This window comes from Tachysurus fulvidraco, chromosome 12 (assembly GCF_022655615.1).
Source record: "Tachysurus fulvidraco isolate hzauxx_2018 chromosome 12, HZAU_PFXX_2.0, whole genome shotgun sequence".
Taxonomy (NCBI): domain Eukaryota; kingdom Metazoa; phylum Chordata; class Actinopteri; order Siluriformes; family Bagridae; genus Tachysurus; species Tachysurus fulvidraco.
The window spans coordinates 13,612,017-13,630,505 of record NC_062529.1 but is presented as its reverse complement, the minus strand read 5'-3'; the positions used below and the strand labels follow the sequence as shown (position 1 = coordinate 13,630,505).

The 18,489-nt window shown below is 36.8% G+C and overlaps 2 protein-coding genes across 5 annotated transcripts in view; one reads left to right on the top strand and one right to left on the bottom strand.

Moving 5' to 3' along the window:
- Window positions 1-7,675, top strand: part of mipol1 (mirror-image polydactyly 1) — a 42,616-nt gene extending 34,941 nt beyond the window's left edge. For 3 of the 4 annotated variants that reach the window (XM_047821545.1, XM_047821544.1, XM_027172360.2), the window contains 2 exons: window positions 2,597-2,800; window positions 6,806-7,675. In XM_047821545.1, coding sequence (XP_047677501.1) covers window positions 2,597-2,800; window positions 6,806-6,872 — 271 coding nt within the window. In that variant the 3' untranslated portion in view covers window positions 6,873-7,675. The remainder of the gene's footprint in view (window positions 1-2,596; window positions 2,801-6,805) is intronic. The other variant, XM_047821546.1, reaches the window with a different exon arrangement.
- Window positions 7,676-12,246: 4,571 nt separating this feature from the next.
- Window positions 12,247-15,094, bottom strand: foxa1 (forkhead box A1). The gene is made up of 2 exons (XM_027172028.2): window positions 14,872-15,094; window positions 12,247-13,964 (listed from the first exon to the last, which is right to left on the bottom strand). Exons 1-2 carry the CDS (start codon window positions 14,941-14,943, stop codon window positions 12,720-12,722), a joined length of 1,317 nt encoding a protein of 438 aa, XP_027027829.1. The 5' UTR covers window positions 14,944-15,094; the 3' UTR covers window positions 12,247-12,719.
- Window positions 15,095-18,489: the final 3,395 nt, after the last annotated feature.

Here is an 18,489-nt window from a genome sequence, read left to right as displayed (position 1 = left end):
TATTTTGTGGATTTTCCAGAATGCCTCTCAGCAAGTGAGCTCCACTGAGGAGAAAAATATCAGAACACTAATTCAAAACTCACAGCAGTGCCTCCGCTTTTTTTCTGTCAAAACGTTAGGCTGCTATATATACTGGGAGGTGAGCACTGCTAGAGGTGGTGTGTGTTGAAATTGTGTGTATAAGAAACCATCATTGCTTTTATATCAAGAGCTGTTGGAGTGATATATGGCTTATGAGGAGGGGCTGAGGATGAGGTGTGGCTACATTTTGGTTTCTGTCCACTGAAGGTTGCTGTGGATACCTGCACTTAAAGAGGTGGTTCTCTCTCTCTCTCTCTCTCTCTCTCTCTCTCTCTCTCTCTCTCTCTCTCTCTCTCTCTCTCTCTCTGCTTGCATTTACTTAAAAATACTAAAAAAAAGTTTGCTGCAGGTACTTCTCTGTTAAAAGGCTATTTTACATAGGCTTTTGGATACCATGTTGTTCTGATGTTAATATTTAACCCGTTTCCACAGTTGTAGAGGCAGGTTCATTGGGATCCGGCCCCTTTGATTAGTTATCTTATGATTCTGGTTAATGTTTTACATAGTGCTAGACCTGATGTCTGCCGGCCCATACAGAAATTAGAGCAACGCACACACAAGCCATTAAACCTTAGGCAGGTGTAGACAGGCACACACTGACATATCACAGATAAGAACAAAACAGGAGCTGTATAAACTGGTGTGCTGATCACTTCGTTACTTCTGCAGAAGTAAAATGTGTTGTACTATTTTAAGCTATGTTTAGTTGAAATTGCATAGATGTTTGCATTTAGTGCAATTCAGAACATCATATCTAGAGCTTTGTGCAACCTGTTGTTATCTGAAAATTTCCTTTTGTTCCTTTAGCAGCCAATGGGAACATGTGTGGTCAGTCTGCTGTGTATCTCTTCTGGTCCTCATTGAACAGCCTGTTTGTGCTACTCACTTGTACAGATATCAGGCTTCCCCTCGACTAAACCAAACAGGCTTGGAACCATTTAAGGATTATTTATTTAATTACTTTTAATGAATTCTCATAAAACACTGGGAAAGGGGGCTGGAGTGGAGAGGAAACTGATTCGAGTGTACATGTTTGTGGGTGAGAGTTGGGGGAGGATAAGATAAGATAATCCATCGTAGGCATTGCTTCTCTGCCCTTGTTTGTCACTGTCATTGGACCTTCGTACCCAATATGTTTGCATTTAATTAAACAAAGCACACAACTTTACATCACTTCCTTGGCTATCAATATCACATCAGAATTGATTGCCTCTTGCTTTCAAAAAAGCAAAGGAGAAGCATGACATGGAAACCTCTTTGAAACTAATTAGAAGGACAAGAGGCAGAATGAGTAATATGACATTAAGGCAAAAACACACACAATGTCGAGGCTAAATGACACAGACCAGTGGCAATCAATCTAGCTTCATTCTGTCAGGAAAACCACAGCAGCCCTCCGTAGTTGAAGCAGAAAAGAGAGGATTAGCTTGCATTGTTTTCTAACAGTGTCCCATTATAAGGCATATTATGTGATGAGATTTTTATGTTTATTTTGGGTCTTCCACCTGCCTAGGTTATTAATGACATATATCACATAATAAAAGACCTGTAACTGACAGTAGTACCACATGCTTTATATATGCCTATCTTGAAAAAAGCAAGCTATTCCTGTTATTTTCTGCATGGTGTTTTATTTTAAAAAATCCATTTACATTTACAGCATTTAGCAGATGCCCTTATCCAGAGTGACTTACATTTTTATCTCTGAGCAATTGAAGGTTAATGGCCATGCTGGTGGACATGGGAATCATACTCAAAAGCTTCTAATTGGTAGTCCAACACCTTAACCACTAGGCTACAGCATCATTTCTATTGCAAGGGTTTTTAGCTGTTGTATAAATGTATGTTGGTATTTTTTCCTTAGAAAACTGATTTGAAATTAATTGCCATGTTAGCTGAGTCTGAATATTTCTCCATATGTTTCTCCCTTTTAACCCTTGAATTTTTCTGTTTCTTGTCTCATTGAAAAATGCCTATTACCTATGTGAAACTGAAGTGTGTGTGTGCTACAGCACAGTGATGCGGGCAAAACTATAATGTATTCCACCGCCATTCTGCTGCATTATTACCCCCAGATATTGTCTCATGTACCGACCTTCTGTTCCAATATTAGATATGTCAGTTGGCTTACTGTGTTGATACAGAGTTCCATTTCTCACCTGCAGATAAACTGGAGCATGCTCTCATTGTATGGGTCAAGTTGTGTGTTTGTGTAAGGAACTTTGGTATGGTTTTGGTCGTTGTCATATGTGGTGCTGTGAAGGAACCAAGAGACAAACCCTTAGGTGCATGGTTGAACAAACAATGTTTATGCTTTGAACGTTTCTGAAAATATTAGTAACAAATTTATGTATTATATACACACACACACACACACACGTGTGTGTGTGTGTGTGTGTTTTACTTTGTCTATCTCTCTATCTGCCTGAACTTAGTCCTTTAATTTGAGGTCTAGGTGGATAAAGTGCTGGATACTTATCACTCTTATACATTGATTGCTTGATTTGTGACTCAGTGCACAGCAGAGCCAAACAGATGAGTCCAGTGGGAAGGAGACCCCATGCTTGTCCTCTCCCACCTATGTTAAGGAAAGCAGCACAGCTCAAGGACAGAATCTGCTGAGCCATGTGCAGCATCTCACCTCAGAGCTACAGAGCACTCAGACTCAACTTCGTGTGGCACAGGAGTCTGAAAGAGAGGCCAATGAAAAAGTGCACAAGTAAGTACAACCAGAAGAACACCATTTTTGGCTTTTGTAATGAGCTCACCAGTGAACGCTTTAGTCTTTAGAATAAGTTTTTTGAAATAAGTGTGTATGCGAAAATATGTGTATGTTTGAAACTGAAATGCATTAAATATGCAAGGACAGTTTACAGCTCCCACTGGTTCATGATAATGTGAACACACAGGCAGGTGATTATTTTACAATAACTGCCAGTCCTGGAATATTTTATTCCTCTCACAGAAAGTTGTCAGTTCCAAAAAATTTTAATTTATTAAACTATTATATGCAGTAACTGTTAATGTTGGTAAACATTTGTAAGGTAAGTTAGTTCCTGTTGTCATTTACGTTGAACCGGTCATTCTCTTACAAGTCTCTGATTTTCTGCCTACACGACTTGTCTTGTGGACAAGAAACTGGAAATGGCAACATTGTCACTCATGAGCAGCGATTATACAAGTACTTATTATAGAAAGGAAAAAGTATTAGAAGATGTGTGTTGATTTAAACATGAAATATGAATTACTGTTAGACTTGATTTTATAAAAAGTGTCATCAGCACATTCTGATCAATCGGAATAGAGACATGTGGTATAAGGCATCTTACCAAGTCCGTTTCTTGTTGCTAAATATTTCTATTCATTTTTACGGAATCAGGTGTGTTTATTAAAGTTATTAAATGCAAATGGAAATTCATACATTTACATTGTGAAGCTCATTTTACAGTCCACTGTAATGACTTGCACTACTGCTCTTGTTTCTACAATAACTATAGCCTGCTTCTGTGAGTTTGTGCCTCTCTCTCTTTCTCCCCCTCTCACTACTCCTCTCTCTCACACCGGGGCTCCCCGCGAAAAGCAAACATGGCTTGGCCTGCTGATCTATTTACACGATGAATTAACGAACTGGGGGGTGGGGATGCAAAGCTGAGGGGGTGCTCAAAACCCTGAGAGAACCCCCATCACCCAGCATCAGCATGAGAAGCCTGAAAAAGAGGGAACTTTAGTGTTGTGTTTAAACAGGGGGCTCTGAAATAGCCCTTTTTCCCTGTGGCAACATCACACACACTACTCGCTAATGTGGGACTTTAGACCCCTGACATACACAGCCATGCCCACCCCTAATGCTGTTTTTTAACACCTCAATTCGTGTGCTAAGTTTTCAATATTCAAATCAATAGATGAGTTTTGTAGCACATATTGGTTGCCCATATAATAATGCTTTATTAGAGTGTACCACAATAAAGGGCTTAAAAGATGAACTGTAGGAAATACGCTTATCTGTTTTATATTATGCTTTTACCTGGCATTTTACTTGCACAATGCTGAGTCCAGTGTGCCTTACTTTGTTTGCATTTACACACTGATTTAGAGGCATGACCCAGCCATGTCCACAGTGCAAGGTTCAACTATGTGTGAATCACAGTTACTGATGTAAAGGGAACATCTGTCTCACCACTGTGTTGTGCCATATTACTGGAAGTAGAAACAAGCAAGTTCCTCACATTCTGAGAACCGTCATGTTATTTATTTCCCTGAATTCTGAATCAGTGCCAGCATCCTGGCTTAAGCCTTCTCATTGCCAGACGCTGTGTAGTGGCCACACTCTGGATCAGACTCCCTCTTCTTTTTTCCAACTATAGTTTTGCTGGCCAAAGAAGAGGCCTGAGGCTCGGAGGGGGTATGGCTGGGAGAAAAGGGAAAGTTACATATTTTACAGGCTGGATGTTAAGAGAGACCGAGACAGACAGGGCCAGTAGCTCGAATGTACAGGGCAGACAGTGGCTCATGGTGGGGGATATGAATTGCTCACACCAGAATGCTAGCTGACATGCTGATGGATCCGCCACAGCCAGTGGAGTCCAGGCGGCTGTAGGAAGCAGCACTGACGTGGGCCTTGTCACACAACAGTGAGAAGAATGCAAGGCTGAGGCAGCACATTATACTGGGGGAAGGAAGCACTGATCAGACCCAGAATGTGGCACCTGAGTGATGGTCTTACAGCTTCCATTGATGGAGGGAATGAGCCTGATTTGTTTGACAAGTCTGATGGCCTGCTGAATTAAACTTGACCATGAGAATCTCACAAAGTCCCTTTTCATCGACTACCTGCTCCACGAATGGGCTGTGGCTGGGATGTCTCATTAGGAGTTTGGCTAGATGGCTGCTGTGAACATCAGCAGTATGATGATATGATCTTCGTTTTGCTCTTATTAATCCATTATGCTGAGAATACTGCAAATATCAGATATATTTTATTGGAATGTATGCTTTATATAAATAAATGCAGTATTACTGATTTTTCTTTATAATTATGCAGAAAGAGCACTTTTCTATTTTCTATAAGGTGTTTTAACACTAATAATATAAAGATGATTCAATGTTTGTGTCCTAAAGGCTCAGTTACACAAGTGGCCTTGTTCAAGGACCCAAAAGTGGCTGTCAGGAAATGCTAGGACTTGAACTGAAACCCTTCTTGTCCATAGCCCAAAACTACTGATCCATCATTGTCAGATCTTATGGATTTGATTTGGCATTAACATTATGCCACTTTATTTATACTTCCATCAAATTACAATACCAGATCTCAGTTCCACTTACTTTTTATATGCACCAAAGTTTGGAGAGACCGTTCAGTTTAAGCCTTACTGCTAATGCTAATTCAGATTTTTGGAATAAAGTATTCAGTTAGAGGTATTAGAACTGACTTATCATTTATAGCACACTTTTCCCCCGGTACATATTTTCACACATTATAGAAAATACAGTGCTGTTTTGTATTTATGCAAGGTTGCTGTTTACTTGGAGCCGTCTCGTTGGAGCTGTAATTGTTGGTTTTTGCTTCTCTGAATTCTTCATCAGGATTTACTTTTATTTTCTGGCTTTTTCCCAGCATGTATGTTTGGGTTTATTTGCCACTCAGTGTTTCCAAATCCCAGACAGCATACCGGCATACCTTGGACATTTTGCTGCTGACCTGCTCATTTAGAAAACATAACATAGAGCCTAACGAATATATTTAAGTAGATAAAATGCATGACGTGACGTGTATGCTGTATGTGTTTGAAAGTAGTAATAAGAAAAAAAAATTTCTGTATTACTTTTCATATATGTGTGTTAGGTTAAGTATATGATGTATGCAAGTGTTGACTTTAGCAAGAGTTACCTTTCATGAATGTGCCTGTGTTTTAGTGCATTTTACTTTTCTTAGTTGACATACTATTGCTTAGGAAGTTTTATTTGTCTGTCTATAGAAACATGTACATTACAATGCTCAAATCTCCTGGGTGGAGAAAACAGGTTGAGGCTACTGAAGAAACAAGGCTTGGGTCAGACCACTCCCATATGCTCTGAGATAAGCAAGAGCAAGCTGAATAGCCGTGCCCAAACACAGCCACTTTTATTAGTTTGCTACTCTGATACTTTGCTTGAGTTTGGAAGTTGGTCTATCTGTCTAAAATCTATATAGAAATTGAATTCAGCTTCTTGATAAGTACGTACCAGACAGCAGTTTTCACACAGACAAATGTGAAAATAACTACTGAGTTTTGGATCATTATCGACCAGAAAATATATGTATTTATTTTACTGAGAAGATGACTTGTTTGAAAAGTTGCATTTGTTTCACACATTTATTCTATAGTATTTTTACCTTAAATCTTTTTTTTCTTTTTTTTTGGAGAAAACACTTATTTAGAAATTTATGAGAAGCAACTGTGGTGTCACTACCTCAAACACTAAAGTAAAGTTTACTGTTCCACATTGAGTGTTTTCTGTATATATCTACTATATTCACTAAGCTACTGAACCTTCTAAATACTGAGGACAGAAATGTAAAGAAATTTTAAAATATAAGATATTAAAAAAAGATATGACATCATCGTCGAAAACTACATGTGGCTCTATTTCCCCCCTTTTATATAAACTCTTGTGTCAATAAGAACACCAGTTCAGTTCCATCATCTATTTTTTACTCCACCACCACCCCCACCCCACCCTGCAGGTTGGAACGGTTGGTAGACGTCTTGAGGAAGAAGGTGGGCACAGGCAGTGTCCGTACTGTGATCTGACTGGCCAACGGGTGACTGGAGCAGACGGCCACATCTGGTGACCAGGCTGCTGTGTTTAACTCTGAGCAAACAACTGAAGCCCTTCCTGGGCAAACACGGGCTGGAAGTGCTACTTGGTCTCACCCTCAGCCCTTCACTCCCTTCTCATATTCTCCATACTTACATTCTCAATGTTATCGACAGCCATTTTATCCCAAACATGTCTTGGAACTGTTTGTTGTTTTTAATGTATTGATTTGAGCAATGTGTTTCATTTTCAAGGATACAGGTAGATTTAATCAACATATGTATAGTCAGATATTTAGCAGGGATAAAACATCCTTAATGAGGTCTTTTCATCCAAAATGTAAAATGTTTAGCTGTTTTATGTATTAGATGATTGAAAGACTAATATCAGATTCACCAGGCAAATTTTGGGTATTTTTCAGTAGCTTTATAGCTTTAAAGGGACCGTAATGTCAAAATCATGCTTGATTAAAAAAAAATTCAACTCAATTGACTAATAAAATATTATAAGGCTGGTGGTTTATTTTTCCTGCCATTTTTTTAGTAATAGTAAAATATTATTAAAATATCAGTTTTAAGAAAATGATGGATCCTGGTGCTGATAAATTATAGCCAGAGGAGAGGATTATCGGCATTATCTATGAATATGATAACAGATTTACTGCCGCTATCACCACAGGTTTTCTTTAGCATTTTAACACTGTCTGCCCCTGATAGTGAACATTCGCATTTTTTCAGCTGTAATAATATATTTTACATTAAATTGGATGCTTGGTATTTTTTTTAGTATTATTTAATCCTTGTGATCCAAGTTTTTTATTTATTTATTTAAACGACCATGACTATCCTGATTTTCTTGATCTATATTAAGTTATTGTTTTCGTCCATTTATAACCCACACAAAAATAATGCATCCACTAATAATATTAACATTAATTATTATTATTATTATTAGAATACTGCAGTCACGTTATGTGAAAAGTAAGGAATGTATTTTTGTTTAAGAAATTTGTTCTCGCACAACTCACGCTTAATTAAATCATTTAAATCAAATCAGTTAAATGCTCATTTTTGTGCTGATTATAAGGTGACTTGTAGACCGACATGACACAGGGTCACTGACTCTTCTTCATTAGAGCAGGGCTTTGGTATAATAACCTTTTGATGATAGGAAAACAGCTCAAATTTACTAGATAGATAGATAGATAGATAGATAGATAGATAGATAGATAGATAGATAGATAGATAGATAGATAGATAGATAGATAGATAGATAGATAGATAGATAGATAGATAGATAGATAGATAGATAGATAGATAGATAGATAGATAGATAGATAGATAGATAGATAGATAGATAGATAGATAGATAGAAAGAGAAAGAAATCTGACAAACAAATGGAGTCTTTCTTTTTTAGCATGAATATATTTATAATGTACAAATATAAGCCTAGCTAAGAGAGGTCCCATAACTCCTACCTAAAACTGATTACTAAACAATAATATCGAGATGGTTTACATTCCTGAGCCCACGTCAGTCTTCTCCATTCTTCACCTGAGGTGGCCAGAGTCGCATGGGCCCATGTGTGTTTTTCAGCATGATCGATTATGTCCTCAGAAACATGTTGCACGACCCGTTTGTCGGTGTGACAGAATAAAGAGAGGAGGAAGTGTGGAGCTCCTGTTCTTATGGCGCTGGGAAGCGCATGGAGATTCTTGCGGTCTCGCGGTTACCTTGGAGATGCCACAACCCGGATCTCACACATCCCTCATACACAGCTCTCCCGCTCTCATTAAACTGTCTTAAACTTTTCGTTTTTGACGAGCAGAAAGTTCTAACAATGTGATCTTTATCTTGAACGAAATCTGCGTGCACATTGCAGTGATGTTAGACATGAGCACAGTCTTTTACACTCCAGTGTTGTGGCTCTGTGCGGAGGCTCGCGCCCCTGTTTATTGAGGTGGAACTAAAGGCAATCCCGATTATCCTCCCTAAAATCGGTAGTATGATGACCGGACTACAAAACAAGTTTTTATACGCTTTAATTAAAACCGTGTTTCGACAGCCAATGCTGAATGACCCTGAGAGAAAAGAGTGACTGATCCCGTTGCTATAACGACACGAAATATTTCAAGCCTTTCTCTTTTTTAATCCCACCTCTTCTTTTCAGTTAGACATTGCAGGTTACTTATAGTCTGCTATCCTTTACCTGAAATGAAAACACTGCCTCACTTGCACTAGGACAAACAAATGGGCAATTATGATTTGCATTTTATATATTTTCACAGTCATGTTAGTTGTTGGTTAGTTGTTGGTGCGCAAAGAAGTCTGTCTATCTGATGTGACTAAATGATGCTGTCAGCGTTTGAAACCCGTACAGGCCTGATGAACCTCGGAGGCCATTTGGTTCTTTGCATTGCCTAATCAAATATAATAATAATAATAAAATAAACAATACTATTTACATACCAGTTAAAAATTGAGTTAAGCCATTACAGTGTTGTTTGTAAATGTGATAATGAGCACAGAAAACACAGATCTTATGAACGCCAGCTAGAAGACCACCAACCTGACATGGTGGATGCATATTAGGGGGCCACAAAGCTCTAATAAACTTCTCCCGTATAAAATGTAATGGAAAACCAGCTGCTTCTAAAGCTGATTTCGGATAGGATCTCTCCCTCTTCTCCCTCGCCCTTTGAAAGCGTCTTTCATTTGTGTGTGATTCTGGAGGGGTAATGCTTTGCTCTTTTCGTTGGCCAAGCACAATTGTGTTATTGGAGATAATTAATTCAATCCCCATCAAAAGGTATTAGAAGCGCCTTGGCCCTGTAGTGGCTTTCTAAACTAAGAATGAAAAGACGGAGAAGAAAGGTCTACGGGTAGACCCGCTGATGGCCGCTTCTGAAGTAAAGGGCCCTGCGCATTGTCGCCCAAATTTTTGTCCATAAGGCCAAAGAAAGCTCCACAGCTTTTGATGAGGAACGAAAAATGCCACATGAGTTGGAAGACAAGACTCTACTGAACTCTCCGTCCTGAACACTGCCCGCTGATAACATATGTTACGCATTAATAAAGCCTGATCGCCTCCATTGCCTTCTGTATGGAGGAAGCAAGAGGAGCAATAATTGTATAATATGACAAATTCAAAGTATGCTCATTTTAACACAAAGAACATAAAATAATAAAAGTACTACCAATAATAATAATTCTAACAATTAATAATAATATTAATAATGGAATAGTTTTTTCCATTATTATTATTATTATTATTATTATTATTATTATTATTATTATTATTATTATTATTGTTGTTGTTGTTGTTGTTGTTGCATCTTCTTCTTGTTGTTTATTACATTCCTTACGTATGTAACTTTACACACATAATCACTGGTGTTATCATTGAAGTAAAACTTTGTCCATCTTCAAATTAAATTTACGGAATACTGCATTGCTTACATCCATCACTGACATGTTTCTTTTAAACTAGCCGCTAACAGTGATGTAGGCAGGAGTTTGCTCAGTTGACCACATTACAAACATAGGCTATAGAAAAAATAACAACATTTCAGTATTTGCGTAATGAGTAACTGCTCGCTTTAGGAAAGTGACGTTTACGCACTCAACCAAAAATACTGAAAAGAAAGTTTTCTTTAATTTCTCCCAACATTCATGTTTACCGATTAAAATTAAGTATAGGAAATGTAGGAAAAAACATATTTATAGCAACCATTTTATCATAAGAGACATGTGAATAGTAAAAATCCCCCAAGCTGTAGATTTATCTAAACTAAATGTGATTATTAATACGTGGAATATTTTACTTTAATTTCTCTAATATATGTGTTCTGTTAATTCTAACATTTATATATAGAAGAAATTAATGTTTGCCGCATGTTGGCATCCAACAACAGCTAACACAAGATACCTAAATAACCTAAAAGGAAGAAACGTTTAAAAATATTAAAGATTTAGGAACACATCTGTCTTGTCATTGCTGAAACAATTGTAGTTATTATAAGACAGTTGTGGGCAACAATCATTTTGGTTGTTCTTAAAATAATATTTTGAACTTACACGCTTAAACATCTGTACATCCAAGGTTTTATTTGTTAGAAGTGCAAAATCTCTTATATTATGTAACGCATGTCATTGCAATCTGGAATTTTTAAGCCACTTGAAATACTATTATCATGCCTTATCTGTTCATTACAGCGCATCAATTCAATGTATTTATTATGCATTGTTCTGTGTTTTTATCTTATCCCTTTTAAAAGTATTTTATAGCGTTCGGGTCTCTGTGGCTCTATGGCGCTTATCAGCAAATGCTTAATATCTTTACAACCTTTAATTTAAGATTGTTTATCAGCACGAGGCTGGTTTATTTAGAATTTAAGTACTCTTGGGATTATTTAATGTTTTGACGTAAAAAGTGCACAAAAAGTAAATGCTTAAATTAACGCTTGTTTTTAAAATAATTGTAAAAAATCACATTGATGAATACATAATTTACAGAGAAACAATTTCTCCTTCTGCGACGGCGCACGTTTGCTCCTTTTTTCTGCTTCACGAGCGCTTCATGTGCCCTTTTGGCTCCCGACGCGTAAATACAATTTTCCACTTTATTTACGCGTCAGGATCTATTGCACGACGATTAAACGAATTTCATGGTTAGTCAGCCAAAATGCCTGTCTACAAAATACCACGATCAAAGTAAAATCTGTTCAGGTTCACGCGCCCGTCATGTAGGTTAGGCTTGACAAAAAGATGATTTGGCCTCCCTATGATATTGTTAAAAATCCCATTTAAACAGCGAGCAAAGCTTTTATAGGGAGAAGCTTTGAGGTTGCGCTTGTGTTAGACTTGGATTTTCTCTTGGTCTTTTACCAACACAAAGTCAGCACACAGACTCGGCCGGTGTGCATTTCTGTGTGAACAAACCTAATCAAAGGAATTGTTTATCAACTATAATGTTCGTATTAATGACTTTTTATGTTGCTTTGGGATTTTTCATTAACGAATTTATTACTTATTTGTTGTATCAATTTATTTTACTTGTGAAAAAGGGACTTGGAACTTAGCTATTATTTGCCGCATATTCATGTGACCAATCTGAGCCTTGATTCGCTCAACCTTAAAAAGAGATAATAATAATAAAATACAACCATAAAAACATACAATAAACAAAATAAAATAAATAAAACAGCACATATAGGTTCATATTGCACAATTACATTTCCCCCAAAACCCCCTTAAGAACCTGAGAAATGAAACCCAGCGTCAGCGACTCCACCAAAAATAATTTGGGCAAATGATCATCCAGGAGCTTCTAATCATAAACATGCAACGAAAAAATAACTAGCGTAATTAGGAAATAACGTGTTTTATTCGCAATTCATTTTCACGTTTGATTAACTTATTTCAATACAAGTTTGGGATTAAAATTGTTGCATCGAACGAGGTAAATAAAAAACCCAAAAAGAACAAGAAATATGACAACATCCAAATACATCTGCAACACACAGTTACTTTGCTTTTTACCTGCAGCACACATTCCACAATACCATAACTGACCTTCATTTATACACACTGTAACACATGGGACATATTGGTTTGGGAGGAGTACATTATTTTACAAGCTTAAAATCGTTTTAAATACACTAGCAATTATTTATAGGTGGGTAATACAATCATTCAAGGAAACACTTTACAATATTTTATTATACACATACACATTATTATACTTTAAAGCAACAGTCCTTAATGCACAGGGTGCATGCAAAAATAAAATAAAGTTTATCTGTCAGAAATTGATGAGTGCAGTAAATTATAAGACCAAACTAAGAGGTGTTAAGAACTGGTCTTGAATACACACCTTGGTAGTAAGACGCCTCTAAAGCCGAGGGGTCCATGCTCGCTCTCCCGGCCATTGAAGCACTGCCGAGAGGCAGGCTGGAAGACATACCTGAGCCATAAGATGAATATTGCAAAGCTTGTTCATATGCTTTCAAGTCCAGTTTGTGTTGTTGCTCCGAGGAGGACATTAAATTATTGATGGAAAACGGGTGGTTGAAAGAGTAATGGGGGTCTCCCTTTAGGTGCAGCTGAGACTCGTGGGCCATAGAGTGTGGGGGCAAAGGGAGAGAGGAGAGAGACGTGGCTGAGTTGGCCACGGGGTGTATCCGTGGGCCAGTACTCTTTAGTTCAGAGCTGCTACTACCGTTTCTGTGGTCCAAGCTCGGAGGACATGATGACTGATTTGCGCTGGTCACTGAGCTGGAGTCCACAGACCCGGTCTTTGTGTTTGTGCTGTCACTTGAGGGCGAGCCTGATCCGTTCTGCTCTTTCCTTCCATCTGACCCTTTACTTCCGACAAGCCTTTTCTCACATTTGAAACGCTTCTGTCTGCGGAGGTAACAGCCATTTTCAAACATATTTCCAGAGTCAGGATGCAGGGTCCAGTAAGAGCCTTTCCCCGGCTTATCTGGTGACCTAGACACTTTGACAAAACAGTCATTGAATGACAGCGAATGTCTGATGGAGTTTTGCCACCTTTGTTGGTTCTGACGGTAGTATGGAAAAAGATCCATTATCCATTGATATATCTCACTAAGTGTGAGCATCTTGCTTGGCGACTGCTGGATAGCCATAGTGATAAGTGATATGTAAGAGTATGGAGGCTTGGCGTGTGGATAACTTCTCCTGAAAGTCTTGTTGTCCCGTGCCCTATTAAGGTTAGGTTGGGCGTATGTCATGGGGCTCATAGTGGGGCTAATGCTTGAGTAAGGGTTCAGTGCGTTCATAGAGGTGTGTTGAGCTGAAATTGCAGTCATATTTGTGGGACTAAGCGCGTTTCCCATGGATGATACACCGCCACCCATTCCATTCATTGCGCTGCTTGCGCTCGATTGCATCCCCGCCATAGTTCCTGGGCTTAGTCCAGCGCCAAGAGCAGGGTTAGCATAGGACATGTTAAAAGAACTAGAGGTCATATTTCCACTGGTGGACATACTCATATAACTGTTCATACTGTTCATTGAAGTCAGTCCAGCATTCATGCTGCTGTTCGTCATGGGCGAATACACCTGGAATAAAACAAAACATACTTTATTATTAAATGTCATTTTAAAATGTATACATTTTGAGATTTGAATATTATATGAGATCTGAATATTATATTGAGATATAACATATTAATTAAAATCACCAAAAACATATACTAACATTAACTTAATTCACCAAAAAACTTAATCAACATTAATTTATAATCTGTATATTGTTCAACCGGAAAAATAAAGGAAATAAAAAATGTTTTACAATAAACATCATGACCAGTAAAACAAAACATGAATATAGCAACAGGATTTTACCGAAATAATTTAGTATGTGATGAAAGACTGCTTTTCAGCATAAGTACATATAATATACAACTGTTGGACTATAATAATAAACTAAGTACGTAAGCAAATAAATAACCAAACAAATATATAAACAAATAAAACGCATTAAAAAATGAATTATTGTATATTATTATAATGTCAAAGAAAGTTTCTATATGATATAGAAACACAATAGTCAGTACCTATTATTCAGTCATTTTATTCGTTTATAACTGTTTAAAACTCTAAACAAAGTTTATGTATTGTATATCACAAGCAATTAAAAAAAAACGTCAAATCATATTGAAGTGAATTTCAAACGAACACGTTTTCAGTAAGATTTGATGAAGCACAGCGGATCAGTGGCCTCACACCGGGGACACTACCGCCACCAAGCGGGGCAGGCTTCAGGTAGCTTCACATCAAAATCAACGTTTTCATTTTTGGGGCTTTCAAATGATCTTCAGGAAGTGAACAAGAAAGAAATATTCGCATTTATTTTTCACTGTAGCGTAGACCTATGTCATTTTTTGTATGCCTGAGTTAAATTTGGATTGTTTTAAAACTATGTCCCATAACTCCTGCTTAAACCCACAATAATAATCGTACATACCTCCTGTGCATCGGTGTAATAGCTACTCCAGTCAGGAGTTTCGTGTCCTTCCATCTTAACTGCGCCCAGCATTACGGTGGAAATGTGCAATTCGTCAACATGCAGAACCCAGACTTAGGGTTTTCACAGGTTGTTCCAGCAGACCGTGTGTAGTCAGCAGTGAGGTTTTTTGCGCGACGTTGTTGAAGAAAGTGAGGAACAGTCGCGAGCGCCGTGACTTGAGCGCACTGTGGATCTTCCCCTTGCTGTTACGTAGAGAGCGGTACAGCCCACTCACACGGCCTCATTTGCTTATTCCTCGCCTTACCCAACTAATACCTAACCAGTTCTTGCCGATTTCAAATAGAAATCGTTGATGCCCAAGTTTATAACCGAGTAATATTCATTTACCCTAGATAAAAAACAAAACAAAATCACCCATAAGCAAATCCATAAGCTCTGTAAAAGCTAGGCCACATTTAAATTCAGACTAACCTTATCTCAAGCATATGGACTATTTTTTTAATCATATTTCATAATGATCATATTTCTATAAATTAAGTATTATGCGCAGTGATGTGCATGAGGGTAATTTAGCGTGACCTGTAGCCTACCGTATAAAATTGAAAGACCTCACGCAATCACCCTCTCCTCCTCTCCCCTCTCCTCCTCCCCTCCCGGATAAATACAGCGCTGCACTCCCAACTGTACACCTGTTAATGAGCGAATAACAACACACTGATCAGCCACTTACATCGGATTATCTCCGAGTGATCTCTAACATAATTGCAGCTCTAATCGATTTTTCACGGGGAGAAATGAAAGGACTCTCGAGCAGTTAAAGGATTTTTTTTTGAAAGAGAGATAGAGAGAGAGAGAATTGTGAATTCAGTTGCCACACACACGCACGCACACACACACACACACACACACACACACACACACACACACACACACACACATATATATATATATATATATATATATATATATATATATATATATATATATATATATATATATATATATATATATAAAATACACAGTTACTAATAAAAAATAATACTAATCACTGCAATAATAAACAATAAGAAAGTATTTTAAACATGTGCAATAACAGAAATTTTGAAAAATGCGCAATATTACCTATGTGCAATATGTACTACTCTTTTCATATATTTTGTATAAACTGTATATTATATTATGTCTTTATTCTTTATATATATATTTGGTGCTGTAACAGAAAAATTTCCCCATTGTGGGACGAATAAAGGTATATCTTATCTGTGTATGTGTGTGTGTGTATGTGTGTGTGTGTGTGTGTGTGTGTTTGTGTGTGTGTGTATATATTTATATATATATATATATATATATATATATATATATATATATATATATATATATATATATATATATATGCAATTTGATTATATATATATGCAATTTGATATATTTGCATGTTTGCATGTGTTATGTTATGTTTTATTGTTTCATTAATCAAGAAACCATTTTTGTTCACAAATTTTAGAAAGTGTTATAGGTTTAATTAATTAATTGTTAGAAATGCGTATACTAAATGAACACATGCCTTTGCTGAGTAATGTTGAACCGGGAGTTTTTTGGAGACAATGATCACTTGTACACTTCAGTTCTAGAGATTAATCCTGGATAACGAAAGAGTGTAAATACATTGAAAGGTTGGTTTACACAAGACTATGACATAATAGTAGTTGTATTCTGAGCATGTAGCCTAAATCATCTCTATAATAGTGAACCGGCAGTAAGGACCTGAGAGAGAACTTTTAAATAGTGAAGTTTAAATGTGAACCACACGAAAGCTACTTAGCCACTTTTGTTAACAATGTAATATTTATCTAAAATCACTTTTTTTTTATGATAGATAATGATGATGATAGATAATGGCAGAATATCTGTAACTGGCCATTTGTAGACTGGAAACGATATTTATAATTTTTAATGTACTGTTAATCATATATAAAATGATGATAATATTTTCATGAAGCGTGAACCCACATTTCCTACAGTCTTGCTCTGTACCCAGGCTTCCCAAAGTGGGGTCTTTACAGTCCCAGATACGCGGATTTAATGCGACATTAAAGCGGCTGAAGGTTAAACAGTTGCGCCTATAATGTCAGTCAGAATTTGCACCAATAATAATAATAATAATAATAATAATAATAATAATAATAATAATAATAATAATAATAATAATAATAATAATAATCATTTTCTATATGTTTATTATTTTTTATTAATGATAACAATAATAACAATAATAACAACAAAAACAACAACAACAACAACAACAACAATAATAATAATAATATTATTATTATTATTATTATTATTATTATTATTATTATTATTATTAGTAGTAGTAGTAGTAGTAGTAGTAGTAGTATTTAAGTGTTCTATACTTTACTACCCCTAAGAAAAATAAATTAACTATTACAAAAAATTATACACCATTCAAGGGGTAATGAATTTATACCTCAAGCTGCATTATTATAGAACTAACATATTTTTTCAAAACAAGTCTCAAATACCTAGATCTGCTGACATATTCCAAATATTACTGGTGCAAATGCAAAACAGTATTTGAACAGTATTTGCAACATTTTTTTTTATTTTGCTTGTGTACACAAGCAGTAGACAAACATTCAGTTAGGAAGTCCTGTTTAAAACCTGCTTGCAAGTAACAGATATTTAAAAGGACATCCTGAAGGCTGACACTTATCTTGGTGTTATCTTGGCCATGTTGCCAGGACATTCTGACAGTTCTTTCTGTTTATTTTGTGGGCTGTTAACCTCAAACACTTAATGTATACTGAATTTAGATCAGGTGAATCTTCCTGTGAGTGGCATGATGAATTGCACTGCTGTCTCAGTGTTCATGTGGATTTTCTCTCAAAGTGGAATTGTCCACCATCCCCCCTCCCCCCACACAAACAGAACAAAAACATGCAAGTATCTGGATTGGTTACACTAAAATTGTACCGGGATTTGAATGTGTGTGTTTGTGCATGTTTGTGTGTCTGTATGTGGGTGTGCTCATGGTGCTGGGATGCATTCACCTGCTTTATACACAGTGTTCTAGAAAAACTCTGGATGGTCTTTCTATTTCAACATGTGCAGCAGTAAAATACCTTGGTGTGATTTTTAATTCCCGTCTTTCACTTGAAGCTTAAATAATCTCATAATATCACAAGGGTAAACCTTCTTTCATCTCAGAAATATAGCTAAGATAAGATATATTTATAAGATAAATATGACATATTTGAGGTCACTACATGATGCAGAAACACTAGTTCATGCATCTAGTTTGGATTATTGTTATGCTTTACTGTCTGGATGTTCCAGTAGGAGCATAAGCAAGCTCCATTTGCTCAGGTTTTCTGACTGTGGAGTGGTGGGACACTTTAGGTCCCAGGAAGCCCTCATATCTGCATCACTCACTCTCTGGCTCTCTCTATCATTTATGCTGTCATAGCTAGTCTTGCCAGAGCTGTCTGCACTGTCTGAACCTTGTCAATCGCATGACCACAATCATATCTAATTAAAATGTGTCTGTACATCTTTAACATTGCTTTGAGACAATGTGAATTGTTACAATTTACA